The sequence below is a fragment of the Marmota flaviventris genome, chromosome 19 (genome assembly GCF_047511675.1).
Source record: "Marmota flaviventris isolate mMarFla1 chromosome 19, mMarFla1.hap1, whole genome shotgun sequence".
In the NCBI taxonomy this organism is placed as follows: domain Eukaryota; kingdom Metazoa; phylum Chordata; class Mammalia; order Rodentia; family Sciuridae; genus Marmota; species Marmota flaviventris.
The window spans coordinates 10,989,542-11,006,614 of NC_092516.1; the positions used below are offsets into that span (position 1 = coordinate 10,989,542).

Sequence of the window (17,073 nt, forward strand, 5' to 3'; positions counted from 1 at the left end):
TTTCAAAAAAGTCGAACTAACCACAGAAAACGATACCAAGCTCAACACAGTCATGGTTTTATAAAATAGGAATGGGACTTTTGACCTTCATCAAACTGGAAGCCGAACAGACTCAATCTGAGTTCCAGGCCGGAAGGCAAACACAAGGCTCACGTGGCTTTATCACTTGGCCTCAGTTGCCTCCTCCAGAAACTGAATTCTGTTGTTCATTAATGAAAGGGAGCTTTATTTCCTTTTGCAAAAGAACACTGAGTCAGTCACACTTGGGTGAGTCCTTCTCACATAAAGACTGTGGGTAGAAGAGGTACTTAAAGTTGTACTTGGTACCGGCTAGGCAGTAAGCAATCTCCTTGTCACACTTACACAGGAGCTTCTGGCATTCATCATCCGCGGATCCTGGAAGGAGTGGAGAGACTGGGGTTAGACCCTGCAGAAACTCCAGGGTCAATGCCAGGGAAACCAGCACAGCTGGGCAGAACGGGTCAGGTGTGGCATGTGTGTGTGTGTGGAACGGGACATCTCACCAGGTGCTCTCCATCAGCTTGTCCCCTCCAGGAAGGAGGGCATGTCAGCCCCTGTGAAAAGGAACTTAAAATTTCAGATAGACAGTCTGATGTCCACACAATTCTGGCTTCTCTTCTGTGTCAACATTATTACTGTTTCACTTGGGGATCTGCTTAGATAAGACAGTAGGGGCCTGGCAGCCATCCAGGCCTGGTTTGACCCTCCTTCAGGCCATGTGACTTACCTAAACTTTCATTTAAAACAGGAGCAGTGCTGGAGAGGCAGCCCAGGGGTAGAAAGCACTGGCCTACCATACACAAGGTCCATCCCCAGCCCTCAAGAAAAGAAACGCCCTGACTGTAGGTAGCAATCACATGATCCCTATCACCCCTCCCTCCAGGGCTTACCTTTTGAGGACATGCAAAGATAAATCCCTCTAGCTGGGGAATTCCACTTAACTCATTAATTGGCTTGGGAAGACTTTGTAGTCTAAAAGTCATATGTTATTAATCTAGATGATGTCACTCTTTTGACAGCCATGGATACACCCACTGTCTTTTAGTGTGCACTTTTAATTTTTGACATAATGAACAACATTCACTATCAAATTCTTCTAATCTCCTTCAAAAGGCGTGGTGAAGAAGTGGGAGCTTGGAAAATGGCTAGCTCAGCCATGGTTTTAGAAGCTCTGTGCCTTTAAACACATGCATGAGAAACTAGAAAAATCAAACCTGGGCCAGGAGCGGTGGTACTTGCCTGTAATCCCAGCAACTCCAGAGGCTAAGGCAAGAGAATCTCAAATTCAAGGCCAATTTAAGCAACTAAGTGAGGCCCTGTCTCAAAAAGGGCTGGAGATGTGGCTCAGTTGGTTAAGCGCCCCTGGGTTCAATTTCTAGTACCCTCCCCCCACTCAAAAAAAAAAAAAAAAACACCTATGGAGATAAAGTTCTAGAATTAGTCTAGTTAGATGATGATGCCTGCCTGCCTGCAGGCTGTGAGGCTTCAACTGGGTGTGCGGGTTTTATAAAAAAGAAATTAGCAAGATTTGGTAGTCAAACTATCACTTAACACAGAGACACTTCCTCTTGTCTACTTGGAAAATAGAAGATTGGAAGGGAAAAATCTCACTCTAATTCATTTGTTAAGCTTCTGTGTAGAGCAAGGCACCCAGAAGAACAAGTCTCTGGTCCCCGACCTGAACAGTCTCCAAAGGCAGAGTCATCAGCACTCCACTTTGCAGAGAAGAAACCCAGGAAGGCATGGGGAGACCAGTACCCCCACCCAGCTCTGCCCAACTCAAGCCTCCGGCATCCAACTCCAGAGACGGGATGGGGTATTGACTCGGACCTTTAAAGTCCAAGTTATAACAGGATTATTTAAGAGTTTTACTGGCATGAGAAACAGCTTATAGGTAAGAGAAAAATAAAGGGTGCAAAACATACTATATATTTTTTTAAATAAATAATTTTTTAATATTTACTTTTCAGTGGACACAACATTTTTATTTTATTTTTATGTGGTGCTGAGGATTGGACGCAGCGACCCGCGCATGCCTGGCGAGCGCGTTACCGCTTGAGCCACATCCCCAGCCCCACCATTATATTTTTTAATTACATCTTCATAAAGGAAAACAGGAAAAACACCAGAATGGGGAGTTGTCTGGGGTAACATCATTGGGAGTTTAATTTCCTCCACTTTTATACCTTGTCATTTCAAACATTTCTACTTTGGGCCATATGATGCTTTCATCATGGAAAGAAAATCCATTTTATTAAAAGGATTTGAAGAGTAGCTATTTCATGGATTAATGTACAAAGTGGGGGATGCAGTTCAGTGGTAGAGTGTTTGCCTAGCATGTTCAAGGCCCTGTTTCCATCCCCAGCATCGCACACACAAACACAAATGTACAGTATCTGTTAGATCAGAATGTCTACCTGTCATTCAGCAGCTGCACCCAAAGAAAGTGGTTGCTAGGAGCCAGGTGCAGCGGCTCACGCCTATAATCCTAGCAACTCAGGAGGCTAAGGCAGGAAGATCTCAGCAACTTAGTGAGACCCTGAGCAACTTAGCAAGACCCTGTCTCAAAATGAAAAGGGCTGCGGATGGGGCTCAGTGGTTAAGCACCCCTGGTTCAATCCCCAGTACCAAAAAAAAAAAAAAAGAAAAGAAAGAAAAAGAAAAAGGAAGAAAGGAAGAGGCTTCTGGGAGCTTTGGTGACCCTCCTCTTCCCCAACTTTTATATTTTTTTTACTATAATTGATATATAATAGCTGCACATATTTATGAGGCACAGTGTGATATTTTGATACTCTCCCCCTTAGCCTATATAAATAAACACAATTTAAATCTTCTTTAAATGTCCTTACTATGTAAATGTACCTCGTGACAAGCTCTCTGCCTGTCTCTTTAGATTGCCCCCCAGCCCTTTCTACGCTGTAGAGGAGCCCCCAATACAATATTGGACCCAGCAATTCTAGACTTGATGCTGCCCACAAAAATCCTCAAATAAAGGCACAAATATTTACAAACACCCCTGGTCTCTGCAACCTTGTGGAGCAGTTGATGGGGACATGGTCAAAATAAAGTACATTGATGACATGGACCAGCCATTCTCAACCATGGGCAGCTGAGCCTCCAGGGGGGCATCTGGCAACATCTACAGACATTTTAGTTTGTCACAGTGGGGGAGGGGGGTGCTACCATCTAGTGGGTAGAACTAAAGATGCTGCTAAACATCTCACAGTGCACAGGACAGCCCCTGGCAACAGAGAATTATGTGGCCCAATATGTCAATAGTGTCAAGGGTGAAAAGCCCTGCCACAAGTTATATCTAGCTTTAGAGAAGTAACATCAGCCAGGTATGGTGGAGCACACCTATAATCCCAGCTACTCTGGAGGCTGAGGCTGGAGGATTGTAAATTCATAGCCAAAGAGATCCTGTCTCAAAATTTTTTAAAGGGCCAGGGATGTAGTTCTGGGGTACAGCAACCTTGGGTTCAATAATCAGCCCAGCAAAATACAAACATAAAAAACCCTCCCTGGGAGCTGACGTTGTGGCTCAGTGGAAGAGCACTTGCCTAGCAGGTGTGAGGCACTGGGTTCGATTCTCAGCACCGCATATAAACAAATAAGTAAATAAAGGTCCATCAATAACTAATAAAAATATTTTTAAAAAACCCTCTCTGGTTCTTCCCCCAGAAAGAAAGCATTCAATGTCCCCCCTCATTTTCCAATACCATCACTACCACTCTTACCCTGGGCACTATATTCCAGCCTACACCATCCTCAAGCTCCGATGGACCACCCAGGCATCCTCCTGCTTCAGCCTTCCAAGCTGCTAGGATTACAGGCATGCACCACCACGACAGGATAACGACTATGTTTTATTATTCCCATTTTACAGAGGAGTAAAGTGAGACTCAGAAGGAGTCGGAAACTCAACCAGGGTCACAGAGCTGGGAAGGGGTGGACCAGGAGGGTGTACCTCCCACCTTCTCCCTGAACAAAAAAAAAGTTTCTTTTAAAAACAAGATGTAAGCCTGGAGCACTGTGGGGCATGTGGTGTGTGCCTGTAATCCTAGTGACTGGAAAGCCTGAGGCAGAAGGATTGCAAGTTCCAGGCCAGCCTCAACAATTCAGTGAAGCCCTGAGCAACTAGGGAGACCCTATCTCACAAACAGAAACAGAAAAAACAGGCTGGGGATATGGCTCTATGGCTAAGCACTCCTGGATTCAATCTCTGGTACAAAAAAAAAAAAAAAGTCTCATGGCTTCAGGAATCCAAAGGAACCATGCTGTTCAAGAAAAATAAAACTATAAGAGAAAAATAGCTACCACTGGTTAAGCTTAAAATTAAAACCTTAAAATAATTAAAACCTGCTAGTAAATATTATTGCAGGCTTAAATTTTTTAATATATTTGTCAAGCCCATAAATGGAAAATGAGCCAAACCTATAATTAAATAAACAACTATGTTCAGAATATCTCCAAACAGAATAAGAGAATATTTTTATCCAAAAAAATGCATAATAGATACTTTGGTTCTTTTCATTGGGTTTAGGGAGGACAGTTCTGTAAACGGGTACAGAATTCCACCGGCGAACACACCAATAAATATTTCATAAACATCCTTTTCGCATGGGTAGGAGCAAGCAGAACATGCAAACTGAAGAGAAAAGGAAAAGATCTTCAGCAGATCTCACCATTGAGCCATGTTTCAGCTCCCTGCTTGTGCTGCAAAAGGGCTGTTTAGGGCCATGTCGCCTCCCCCGGCCCCCGGCCTCAGTTTTCCTAACTTTAAATGACAGATTGCATAAGATGGTGCTGGGTCATACTCAAGTCCTACTGTGTGTTTTGTACTGAGGATTGAACCCAGGAATGCTCTACCACTGAGCCATATCCCAAGCCCGTTTTATGTTTTATTTTGAGACAGGGTCTTACTATGTTGCTGAGGCTGGCCTCAAATTTGTGATCCTGCCTGAATTTCTAGGATTACTGTGTCTCCATATGAATTCAGCTTTGTTCTTATGCCAGTTCTTCAACTCATACTATGGAGATATGGCTGAGAGTCCCCGCATATCTAAAATCACCTTCCAGTAACCATCATGATCACCTTCTGGCCTGCAGAGCAGACTTGTCACCAGAAGCTGGGGTTTTAGTGGACAGTCACACAGAGAGAAGACAGGGGGAGGAGAAGGGGAGGGAGAGAAGAAGAACTCCCATTCAATCTGCTTATCGTGTTACAAACCCTGCAACACGTAACTCGCAGGTAGGCGAACTGAGGCTTGAGCAAAGTGATGGAACCGTCATCCCTCTAGGGACAAGCCATTTTCAACACAGAAATGCCAAGAATATTCAAAAGAGAAAGAAAAGTCCCTTCAATAAAGGATGCAGGATAACATCATGCCAAAAACTGGATAACATCATGCCAAAAAACTAATTGGGCCCTTTCCACTCACTCTACGTATAAAAATTAACTCAAAAATAAATTAATAAATCTAAGAGTTTAAACTATAAAAACTAGGCTGGGTGTGATGGCACACACCTGTAATTCTAGAAACTCAGGCAGGATCACAAACTTGAGGCCAGCCTCAGCAACGTAGTAGTAAGACCCTGTCTCAAAGTAAAACATAAAAAGGGCTGGGATATGGCTCAGTGGTAAAGCATTCCTGGGTTCAATCCCCAGTACAAAATAAAATAAAATAAAACTGTTAAGAGAAAACAGGTAAGCATTTCTGACCTTGAATTTGGCAATGGATTCTTTTTTTTTTTTTTTTTAGAGAGAGAATTTTTTTTTAATATTTATTTTTCAATTTTTGGCAGACACAACATCTTTGTTTGTATGTGGTGCTGAGGATCGAACCCCGGGCCGCACGCATGCCAGGCGAGCGCGCTACCACTTGAGCCACATCCCCAGCCCCATGGCAATGGATTCTTAAGACATCAAAAATATGAGCCACAATAGACAAAGTAGGTGAACTGGATTTCACCAAAATTAAAAACTTTGGTGTATTGAGGACATTATCAAGAAAAAGAGCCAGGCATAATGATGCATGCCTATAGCCTCAGAAGCTCCAGAGGCTGAGGCAGGAGGATCACAAGGTCGAAGCCAGACTCAGCAAAATCGAGGCGCTGAGCAACTCAGTGAGACCCGGTCTCTAAATAAAATACAAAAAAGGGCTGGGGACGTGGCTCAGTGGTCGAGTGCCACTGAGTTCAATTCCTGGTACTCCCCAACGCCCCCCCCCCAAAAAAAAAAAAACACAGAATTACCATATGACCCAACACAGTCTATATATGTGTGTAATGTGTTTGTGTGGGGTGTGTGTGTGTGTGTGTGTGTGTGTGTATACTTTAACTAAAAACAGGTACTAAAATAAATGCTTTTTTGTGGATGTTCACAGCGGCACTATTCACAATAGCCAGAAGGTAGAAACAATTTAAATGGCCATCCTTGGAACCACCGCAGAATGAAAGGTGGCAGAGCCATACGGTAGAACACAATTTGGTCATAAAAGGAATGAAGCACCAAAATACCCTACGATGTGGGTGAACTTCCAAAATAGGGCACCAAGTGAAAGAAGCCAGGGTGGAGATCCACATACCGTGCAATTCCACTCATACCACTCACACTCATTTCTGCCTCTATGCACGTACCTAGTCTAAGATACCAAGTATCCTGGTATGTGCATAGAGGTAGAAATCACATTGACAGGCTTGTCCTTGAGGTCCAAGGTGTTCCCAAGATGGCGGGGGGGCCTCAACTCTGCACAAGTGGGGTCTCTGCCACACATGCAGAAAAGAATGTCAGCACTCGGCCTGGCCGTTAGGGTAGAGAGAGATTTATTTAGGAGAACAGACACACATTAAAGGGAGAATGCCAGCCATCTTCAGAGGGAGAGAGCAGCCCCTGGGTGAACAGCCCCTGGGTGTGGGGTGTTAATACTCATAGAGGGGCAGTTGGGGGCTGGACTAGAGGTGGAGCCAGGGTGGAGTCACACAATTTTGCACCAAGTTTTCCAGTTGCCCTCAATTATCTTTTGCAGGGAAGAGTGTGGGTCAAGGGCTAGGTCCAAGGGCTAGGCCAAGGGCACAGGCTAAAGACTTGGGCTAGCTTTCTTTGCTTTGCATTTCAATGGTTTCCTGCATTTGCTTTTCTAGGTAGACCCAGTCTATCTTTTTCTGCATCAGGTGCTGGTGATAAGGAGAAATGAGAGGGTGGGAGACTGGGGACTGGCTGTGGGTATAAGTTTTGTTTTTTTTTTTTTTTTTTTTTGCTTGTTTGTGTGTGTGTGTGTGTGTTGCAGTGCTGGGGATTGAACCCAGGACCTTATGCATGCTAGGCAAGCATTCTGTTGTACAGCCACATCCCCAGTCCCTATTGGGTATATTTTTTGAGGGGAGGCATTGAAAATGTTTTGATGATGGTTGGCTGACATTGTGACTATATTATAACTGAGTTGTATGCTTTAAAATGATGAATTTTGCATTATGTTTATTCTCAATTAAAAGCAAAAAAGTGATAGAAGCAGTTTTCTGGTTCATTTCTAACTCTTCAGATAAGTCTGAGTCTCACTGACTGAACTTTAAATTAATTCTGATTTCAAATTTAATTGAAAGGAAACTGTAAGTGGAAAGCACCACTGAGTCAGTCTGTCTCTCTCTCTCTCTCTTCCTCCCCCAGCCCCATTTCTCTCTCTGGAGATTGAACCCAGGGGCACTCACCACTGAACTTCACTCCCAGCCCTTTTCATTTGGAGACAGGTTCTCCCTAAATTGCCCAAGCTGTCCTTGAACTTGCAATCCTCCTGCCTTAGCCTACTGAGTCACGGGGATTATAGGTGAACACCACCATGTGTGACTGAGTCTTAAAAATAAATGTCTCACTATTTTTTTTTTCATTGTTTTGTTTAAAAATCAGTAAGGTTGGGCTGAGGTGTGGCTCATTGTTAAAGCATTTGCCTAGTATGTGAGGTCCTAGGTTCCATCTCCAGTACCAGAATGAATGAATGAATAAACAAACAAACAAATAAAATAAGAAAGGTTGCCTTGGAGACACCTAACATTTTTAATTGTAGTTTTTCTCTTGATGTTAGGAGACATTAGTCAGGTACAATGAACACTGAGATGTTAGGATGCAGTATGATAATAATCATTCTCATGTTGCTTGTGGTTCAAGATAAACTAATACAGTGTGGAAACCAAAAAAAAAAAAAAAAAAATTAATAAACCATTAGTAGATAGACAGTTACAAAGCCAAACCAGAGTTCAGTGTAGAACTCTTGGATACAGTTATCAGCCAGAGCGGTTTTCTCTGTTTACGAAGGAATCAAGCTTGTGGCCTAGCTCAGTGGTACAGTTGCCTTAGCATGTGCAAGTCCCTGGGTTCAACCCTCCATACCTCAGAATCAATCAATCAATTAAATAACTAAGTAAACAAGACTGTAATCCCAGCAATTTAGGCAGCTGAGGCAGAAGGATCACAAGTTCGAGACCAGACTAGGTAACTTAGTGAGCTCTTATCTCAAAAAGTAAAAAGAGGGCTGGGGATGTAGCTCAGTTAGGTAGTGCACCCCTGGGGTTCCATTCCTTTTACCAGAAAAGCCAAACTAAACAAAAAAAAGGATCAGCAAATATTAGAGAGATGTGAAAGTTAAGCAGCGATGAACTGAGACTTTCTCCTCCCCTCCACACAATTAAAAGAGAATTGAAGGAGAAACAGCTTCCTCTTTGGGGGGCTCAGGGTGAGCTAAAGCTGCTGCCCTGCACTTGCCCAGTCCTGCCCTCAGTGGGGTGTCGCTGGGTCACTCTCAAGGCAGGTTCTCTGTTGGGTCACTTATTCCATGGCCCCTGCCATGCATGAGGCACAGTGTCCTGTCACTTCAACCTCATACCAGACAGGCTCCAATTCCACCCGCAGTGTACAAACTAGGAAACAGACACTGGGAGACCAGGGCTTGGCCAGTGAAATGAACTGGAAATGAACCGGCACAGGAATTTTTTTCTTTTAACATTTTGCTTCACCATTACCCACCCATTCCCCTGAGACAGGACAGAAGAAACAGGTAGAAAACAGACGTCAAGGAAGGACTAGTGGCGCCCCTGACCAGCGCGGGCAGCTGAACCAAAGTCACCTGTGTGAATTTGGGGTGACGCAAAATACCACACACAGAATACCTTTTATAAGCTTCAGGACGGCTTCCCCGTCTCCCGGCCTCAAGTTCCCCAAAATGGGGGGGGGGGGGCAAGAGAAGGTCACCAGAGGCTGATGAGAGAGAGGGAGCGCATTTGGAAGTGGGCTTTTGTTTGGAGGACACTGTTTCTTAGGACATTCTATCCGAAAAAGGCAGAAGGGGTGGGATTACAAAGGAACAGGTGAGTGTAACTCAACCCCAGGGGTGCCTGCTCTTGGAGCCATACTGGGGTAATGCCCAAGTTACTGCGGAATGCAATAATTGTTCAGGACCCCGGGGCATCAGGACCTAAAGGCACATTCATCCAGGCTGGCTCCCCACGAAGTTCCACATGCTTCCCCAGGCCAGTCTGTCTCTGAGGCCTGTCCCTCCCAAATTTCTGGGAAACCCATAAATCTACCTGTGCACTGTTAATTAGCCCACCAATAAATAGGTTAAGTAAAAAAGAGATAGGACATTTTAAGAAACCTATCATTTAGGGAACTTTACAGTACTATCTACTGATCAGATAATGGAGACAAGGTCAGCCTAAAGATCCTGAGAATGACCAGGACCACCATAAACCATCTGCCGATCACCAGACTGATGTCATTCCTACGTGACAGGCATATGCCACCATGCCCAGCTTTGTTTGGTTTTGACACGTTTCCAATAAATTGCTGACATCTGTGCACTTTAACCTAAAATACTTCAGGCCACGTATTCCTTTCCCTTTCAACATTTGTTTTTTTCTTTTTTTTGGTATTGGAGATTGAACTCAGGGACCCTTACTTAACCATTGAACCACATCCCCAGCCCTTTTTATTTTATTTTATTTATTTATTTAGTTTTTAGTTTTCAGCAGTCACAACATCTTTTTTTTTTTGTATGTGGTGCTGAGGATCGAACTCGGGCCGCACGCATGCCAGGCAAGCGCGCTACCGCTTGAGCCACGTCCGCAGCCCCCCTTTTTATTTTTTACTTTGAGGCAGCATCTTGCTAAACTGCTTTGGGCCTCACTAAATTGCTGAGATGGCTTTAAACTTCCGATCCCCCTGCTTCAGCCTCCAGAGATGCTAGACTTACAGGCTTGTGCCACCGCACTCCACTTTTTTTTTTTTTAATATGTTTTTTTAGTTGTAGAAAACACAATATCTTTATTTTATTTATTTTTATGTGGTGCTAAGGATCGAACCCACTGCCTCATGAGTGCGAGGCAAGCACTCTACCATTGAGCCACAACTCTGGCCCCTCAGCTTAACTTTAACTCATGAAGACATTCTCTTTGTGAAACATGGAAGCATACAAAGAATATGAAGTTGCCCTCTACCCTAGAGTCAATCATGGCCACCCTCAATTTGGAGTCTATCCTTACACATCTTTTTCTGAGCTTTCTACATGCCTACATCAAGCTGGGGAAGGTAGTATGGTACTATTCTGCAAGATTCTTTTATCCTTTTTTCTTTTTTTCAAACACAAATAAGGCTGTACTTCAAAGTCATTCTGCAGTTGGTTTTTCAGTCAATATCTTTCTATGTCGGCATATATTTCTATCTTATTCTGTCTTTGGTTGCAGAGTATTCCACAGTGTGGAAACACTGTGGGTTTTTAACCCAGAATCCTTCTGATGGTTGTTTATACCTGGTGTCATTTCTATCCTTTTCTTTTTTCTTCTTTTTAAAGATTTTTAGGGGGGCTAGGGATGTGGCTCAAGCGGTAGCGTGTTCGCCTGGCATGCGTGCGGCCCGGGTTCGATCCTCAGCACCACATACAAAGATGTTGTGTCCGTCGATAACTAATAAATAAATATTTTAAAAAGTTTTCTCTCTCTCTCTCTCTCTCTCTTAAAAAAATAAATTAAAAAAAAAAAAGATTTTTAGGTATAGGTAAACAAATACATTTATTTATTTATTTATATGTGGTGCTGAGGATTGAATCCAGTGCCTCACACATGCTAGGCAAGTACTGTATCACTGAGCTACAACCACAGCCCCACTATCTATTTTTCCTTTTTGTCCAGACACTAAATAAATAGGTTTCTGTGTATGTGTGCGTGTGTGTGTGTGCATACACGCAGTGTAAAAAATCTCTTGTACATAAACCTAAGGGATGGTCTCTGGAGAGTTAAGAACAACCCTGTGTTATTACAAGAAGAGCACAGGAATCACCTGGCTCTTCCAGGATGCCCAGGGGACTCTTGGGGACACTGATGTGTACCATGCTGTGACTCACCACACAGGATGCGCTGGTTGTCACACTGCCAGGAGTAGCGCTCCAACTTGGGACTGCAGCCAGCCTCCTCTGCGCGAGTGTAGCAGCAGTCATGGTGGTAGCAGCACCTGCAGGTGTCACACAGACAGGCCAGCAGGTGGGTGCCTGCAGGGAACTCTCTTGCAACCTCCCTTGCTGGGGCTACGGGTGAGTGCAGACCCCTACGGAGACAGTGCCTTCCGGTGGAAGCTTTATCCCTGGTAAGCTCAATGCTAGGGAAAAATCCCACTGGTTCCATGAGCCCTGCACAGCCTCCATCCCTGGCCATCCCCAGGCAGCCTCCTTGCCTTGCTCTGAGCCTCTGTGCTCCAGCCATCCCAGCCTCCTTTCTGTCCCTCCAGCAAGCCAAGCCCCTTTTTATCCCCACTCTGTCCATGTGGCACCCTCTGCCTGGGCACCTCCCCTTGGGATGTCATGGCCTCCTCCTGTCTCCCCAAGCCATACTGTCTCCTGTCACACCCTTTCATAAAACCCAGGATCCCTCCCTTCCGGGCAGGTATGTAAAGAAACCCTCATTATAAACCTCGTTAACATCCGTCTTTCTGGGATGACCAAAGTTCTGTGAGGACGGCACCTCTGTCCCAGGCCCTCCCGGCCTCGATGAACATTCACTGTTGAACAGTGACCCCGGGAACACCCACAAATGCCGTCAGACCTGTCATTCATTCATCTACCCACTCATTCATCCACTGGTATTCTCTGCACTTGTCTGAGCCCTCAATGGTCTGGCCCAGGAGGTCAGCCAGTCCCTGCTCTGCTCTTAGGAAGCCCCCAGTCCGGGGAGGGAGACAGATAAGCCACCAGACACAGGAAGGGGAAACACGTTAAACAGAGGGACACTGAGAAGCCCAGAGGAGATGGCAGACCCAGGGAGGCTCCAGAGAAGGTTCCCTGGAGACAGTGTGGCTGAGCTGCCTCTGAAGGACACGCAGGAACCAGCCAGTCAGAGTCGGGGAGGTCACTGCCGGGGGCTCGAGCATCTGTGGCTCAAGGGTTAGTCAAGACCTCTCAGGGACAACCAGGACCTCCAACTAGGAAAGAGGCAGCTGAACTTGGCACAGTGTACCTACTAGCTTCCTGAAAGGGGGCGAGTAGTTGCACCCCTTGGAGCCTCAGGGCCTTCATCTGTAAAATGGGGACAAGCACCATGACTGTCTCCAAGCTGGGCCATGAGAGTAAATGAGGAAGTCACAGGAAGAGCTCAGCCTTCCAGGAGCAGACCCTTCTCACACGGTTGCAGAGGGCAGGGGTTGGGGCGTGAATGCAGTCAGACTGCCCGAGTTCAAATACCAGGTCCCACGCCTTACTCTATGCAGCCCAGACAGGTAACTTAACCTTTAAGCGCCTCGGTCTCCTTGTCCATGAAATGGGGTTGATGTGAGGATTCAAAGGGATGCTCAGAGCAGTTCTGGTGTGTTAAAGCCTGGTTCAAGTTATATTACCTTCTAGGCAGCACAGTTAGCCCATGGTCAGGGTAAAGAGGCAGCTGTCACCAAGATGTGTCCTCTCTGGCCACATAACCCAGGAGGCAGCACCACATGCTGGGATCTTCTTGCACGAACCCCCAACTTCAGCTTTGGGTACTTCCTCGTGGGCCTCAGGGGACAGGAGCAACTTCTAGCCTGGACCCAAATGTACACTCACCAGTCGATGGCATCCTGGGGCTGGCCATGGCCACCCAGGCCACAGTAGCAGCCGTAGTTCATGTAGGCCATGGGGGTTCGGGTGCCGACACAGTTCAAAGTCCCTGCCAGTTCCAGGATCCCACGCCGGTGCACATGTGACCTCTTAGATGCTGAGCGGTAAACAAAGGTCAGAGGCTTCAGGTCAGGACTTCCCTGGCCCTAGGGAGGGACATTAGACTGCGAAGGGCCTGGATGTTGCAGCCTGTCTAGGTTCAAATCCTGTTTCCTACCTGTGTGACCTTGGACAAATTAGGTACCGCTGTGTACCTTGGTTTCCTGATTTGGGAAATGGAGGAAAACGTAAGGTCCCCTAGCAGAATAAAATGAGACGAAGCGTGCAGCCTCTAACGCCTACAGTCAACACCCTCCAGGCAGCTATGAAAGGAAAATGAGTCGCAGACTACACTAAGTAAAAGGTGATGCCATGGGCCTTGGTGCTGGCTGGTCCCCCTTCCTGGAACACTCTGATTCCTGACCCCCTGCCCCTGTCAACTCTAGACACAGTCTCTTTGCAATTTCTGCGGTAAATGCTAGTTCAGCTGCTTGTGTGGGGCACTGCGCAACAGAGATGACGTCACCAAGTGCTCCTGTCACCGAGGAGCACTCCTCTGGGGGCTTACCAGTCCCTGGGCTCCACAGTTCTCACCCAGACTCTGGCTCAGGGCCTTTGGATCTCCTTATGTTCACTGCCTGGGAGCAGCGTTCTCCTAGTTTGGGAGGCTCCCCTGACATGGGCCTGGCCATTTGTCTGGATCCTGGCACAGCCCTGACACATAACAGTACCCATTCGCTGTGATGGAACCCTTGCAGTTGACAACTGAGAAAGAAGAGGTCATCTGGGAAAGGTGGCCCTCACACTCACACAGTCCATAGCCCCTGAGCTGAGGCTCTGACCCAAGCTTCTGACCCATGAACCAGTGTTCCTTCCTCCTGGTCCAGAAACGCCAGTGACAGGGCTGAGGGACAGCAGCAGCGGAGCAGAAACTCATGCCCAGGCTTGTGTCCTGGGCATCTGCTCCCCAACACACCAGGCCTGAGGTCAATGCAGGTGAAAGCCTAGCATGTAGACATCACCTTTCTCTTAATTAGGACCTGTCTCTCTACAATGGCTCTTTGGAGGAGTCCAGGCCAAATCCAAATGACGTTGTATTGTTCACAGTGGGAAAAAAGTAGCATATTAGTGGTGGTGGGGGCCAGAGCTCCCTTTGTGTCAAAAAAGAGGAAAAGGCAAAAAATGAGTTTAGAGTTCAAAAGTTTATCTGTCCTCACTCTCCCAGCAACCTACACAGCTGCCTCAAACCTTCCATGGCTCCTACGGGCTCTGGATAAAGCTCAGGGGCCCCACTGCACCCCAAGGCCCAGTGGGGGTCAAGTCCTCCCACTCCTCCAGGGCCCCCTCTCCTGCACCAGGAATCCTGTGCTCTCTCCAGTCATACCCAGCACATCCACACTCTGCTGCAAATGCTCTTACCAACCTCACCAGGCTCACAGACCACCTCCCTCCACAACTAACTCACCCCCCCCAGGTGGCCCCAGGGACCCTTGTTGGACTGTGCTGCTGTCTGCTTAAGAGGATGACCCTCCAACCTGGGTGATATTACAGAGCAAATCTCTGACAGGCAGCTCTGAATGCCCTGGCACTTGATAGGCTTCCAGAAAAGGTCCCTTGACCTCTGGATCCGCTAAGCTCCCTGGAACACATCCACCCTAAGCACCCCCAGACAAGGTCCCAGCCTCAGAACCATATTTTGAAGCTTTCTGCAGAGTTCCCACCACCGACACCACCATCTGACCACTCTCTGGCATCCTGAGGTCTAGGAACAGACCTAAGAAGGGCTCAGGCATGGGGCGGGTTTGAAACCGAAGAAAACACTCCCTTTGTGCCAACATAGGTGGGGCAGGTCAGGCTGGGGTCTGTTTGCTCTGTCTGCCCGCGGGCAGCCTCCTTTGGGAGTGCTTGGGCTGGCAGGGTATCCTGTGAGCCCCGGGTCCATGCATCTGTACTTCGCAGTGTGTCCAGGGTTCATGTGAGTTTTCCCTGGGGCTGTCTCAGGGGTCGCTGGGTTGTGCATGCAGCTACTCCTCTCCAAGCATTTTGCTGAATCTGCAGCCTGGGTCTGAGGAGTTGTGCACCCCAGTGCCCAGGTGAGGGGGGTGCTGTTCCTGTGTGGCTGTCTTAGGGTGCCTGTATGTTCCCTAAGTGTGCTGCTCAACTGTGGGCTCCAGAAATGGGCAGCCACCAAGAGGACCTCTCTGAGGGTGACCCCAGGGATAGATGAGAAGGAGACTATACGTTCTTCACCCACCAGCAAGCCCAGCCCCTCTGCCCCTGCTCGCCACCCCCATGAGGTCTGAGATCCAACCTCGGACCCGCAGACAGAGTGATGGTCACCTCACAAGAATGGGGATCAGGACGGCAGGGGTAGGGGCTCTGAGTGGCTCTGGAGGCTATTTGAGGGGAGGACTCTAAACCTCTGGGGAAGGTCAGGGCTGGTTCTGAGTCCTTAGGTAGAGTGTGCTATGTGGGAGGCCCTGGACAGAAGTAGGAGACAGGGTTACTGCGTCCCTAGGATGGATGAGTGGGTGGATATCAGAAGAGAGGGCTGGGGGTTGTGCAGCTCCTGGGGACCTGGGGCAGGCTGGTGAGTTGGAGTCCCTGTGGAGGAGTTGGGATGCGGAGCTCCTAAGTCCCTAGGGAGGGCTGGAGGAGGTCGGGTCATCACTTACCCACGCTGGGTCCGGGGCCAGGTCCCAGCAGCAGCAGCAGCAAGAGTAGCAGCATTATTGGGGGGCACGGAGGTAGCAGACCCATGGGAGGGTGACAGGTGTGGGCCAGTCTGGCGGGCAGTGCAGTCTTCAAGCCTGGCCGACCCCCACCTCTGGCCCCGCCCCCGGCCTCACCTTCCCGCGGTCTGGGCGGAGCCAGGCAGGGGCGGGTACCAGGGACTGCGCGGAGCCTCCGTCCGGACCTCTGCGTGTAGGTCCCCCAGTGGGCTGGGAGGCCAATCAGGTTCCTGGGGCCAGGAGGGAGAGTCTTGCTCCCGAGTACCAAGAATTAAATAACATTCGTTGATATTATTACCTGAAGCGCCTCTGCGCTGCTCACCTGGGCTTCCAAAAGGAGTAGAGGCTCGGGGGAGAGGATAGCACTGAATTCATCTCACCATTTTAAAATACAGGACCCTTTGCGCTCCTGTTGCCTCTCAAAATCAACACTCTACAGTGTCCCTGCTACTGCTGCCACCATAGTGCAGGAACAGGTGACCAAAGTTTTGCCCAAGGTCACACAGTGCCTTCTGGTAAAAGACTGGACTGGGATGGGGGAGGGCAGGAAGACCACAACCACATCTTCCCACACCCTCGTGCCTCCCGTTTCTCTTCTGTCCAAGGGTCATGTCGCTTCCTCCAAGAGGCCGCATGAGCCAAGAAAAGCGTACACAATAGGTGCCCGATACAGAAAAGAAGCGACTATTGTGTGCGGTATCTGTTGCTTTTTGACTCTGATGCTCTAGCTAGCACTACCCAATTTGTCACCAATTTCTGTTGCTTTTACCTGATAAGTAAACTGCCAATGGAACCCTGCATACCACCTTCTATCTCCATGGCCAGACTCTAGGAACAATGATGCAGTAGGTAAAACTGCCACTCTCTGGCTATTTCAACACTGGCAGCACAGATGGGTGACCTTAACACAACCTGAGTCCCCTTTCACCGGAAAGCACTAAGGATCAGAGAAGCCAAGTGAAGTATAGGAACCCAGATTCGACCTCATTTTTACATGGTGCCAAACCTCTCTGCCTCCTTCTATGAAAATCCAAGCTTTGATTCCTAGCCTGCCACCTGGAGGAACACTTTCCCCACTGGAGTGTGAGCTCTTTGGGCAAAATCCAGGTCTCCTTCATCTTGTGTGTTCAGCCCTTCTCTGCCTGGCCCACGGTAGG

The 17,073-nt window shown here is 47.6% G+C and overlaps 1 protein-coding gene across 1 annotated transcript; it reads right to left on the minus strand.

The window, feature by feature from the left end:
* Nucleotides 1–253: 253 nt before the first annotated feature.
* LOC114096831 (group 10 secretory phospholipase A2-like) lies at nt 254–15,944 on the minus strand. The gene is made up of 4 exons (XM_027940426.2): nt 15,860–15,944; nt 13,092–13,242; nt 11,409–11,515; nt 254–396 (listed from the first exon to the last, which is right to left on the minus strand). The coding sequence occupies exons 1-4, from the start codon at nt 15,942–15,944 to the stop codon at nt 254–256; spliced, it is 486 nt and encodes a 161-aa protein (XP_027796227.1).
* Nucleotides 15,945–17,073: the final 1,129 nt, after the last annotated feature.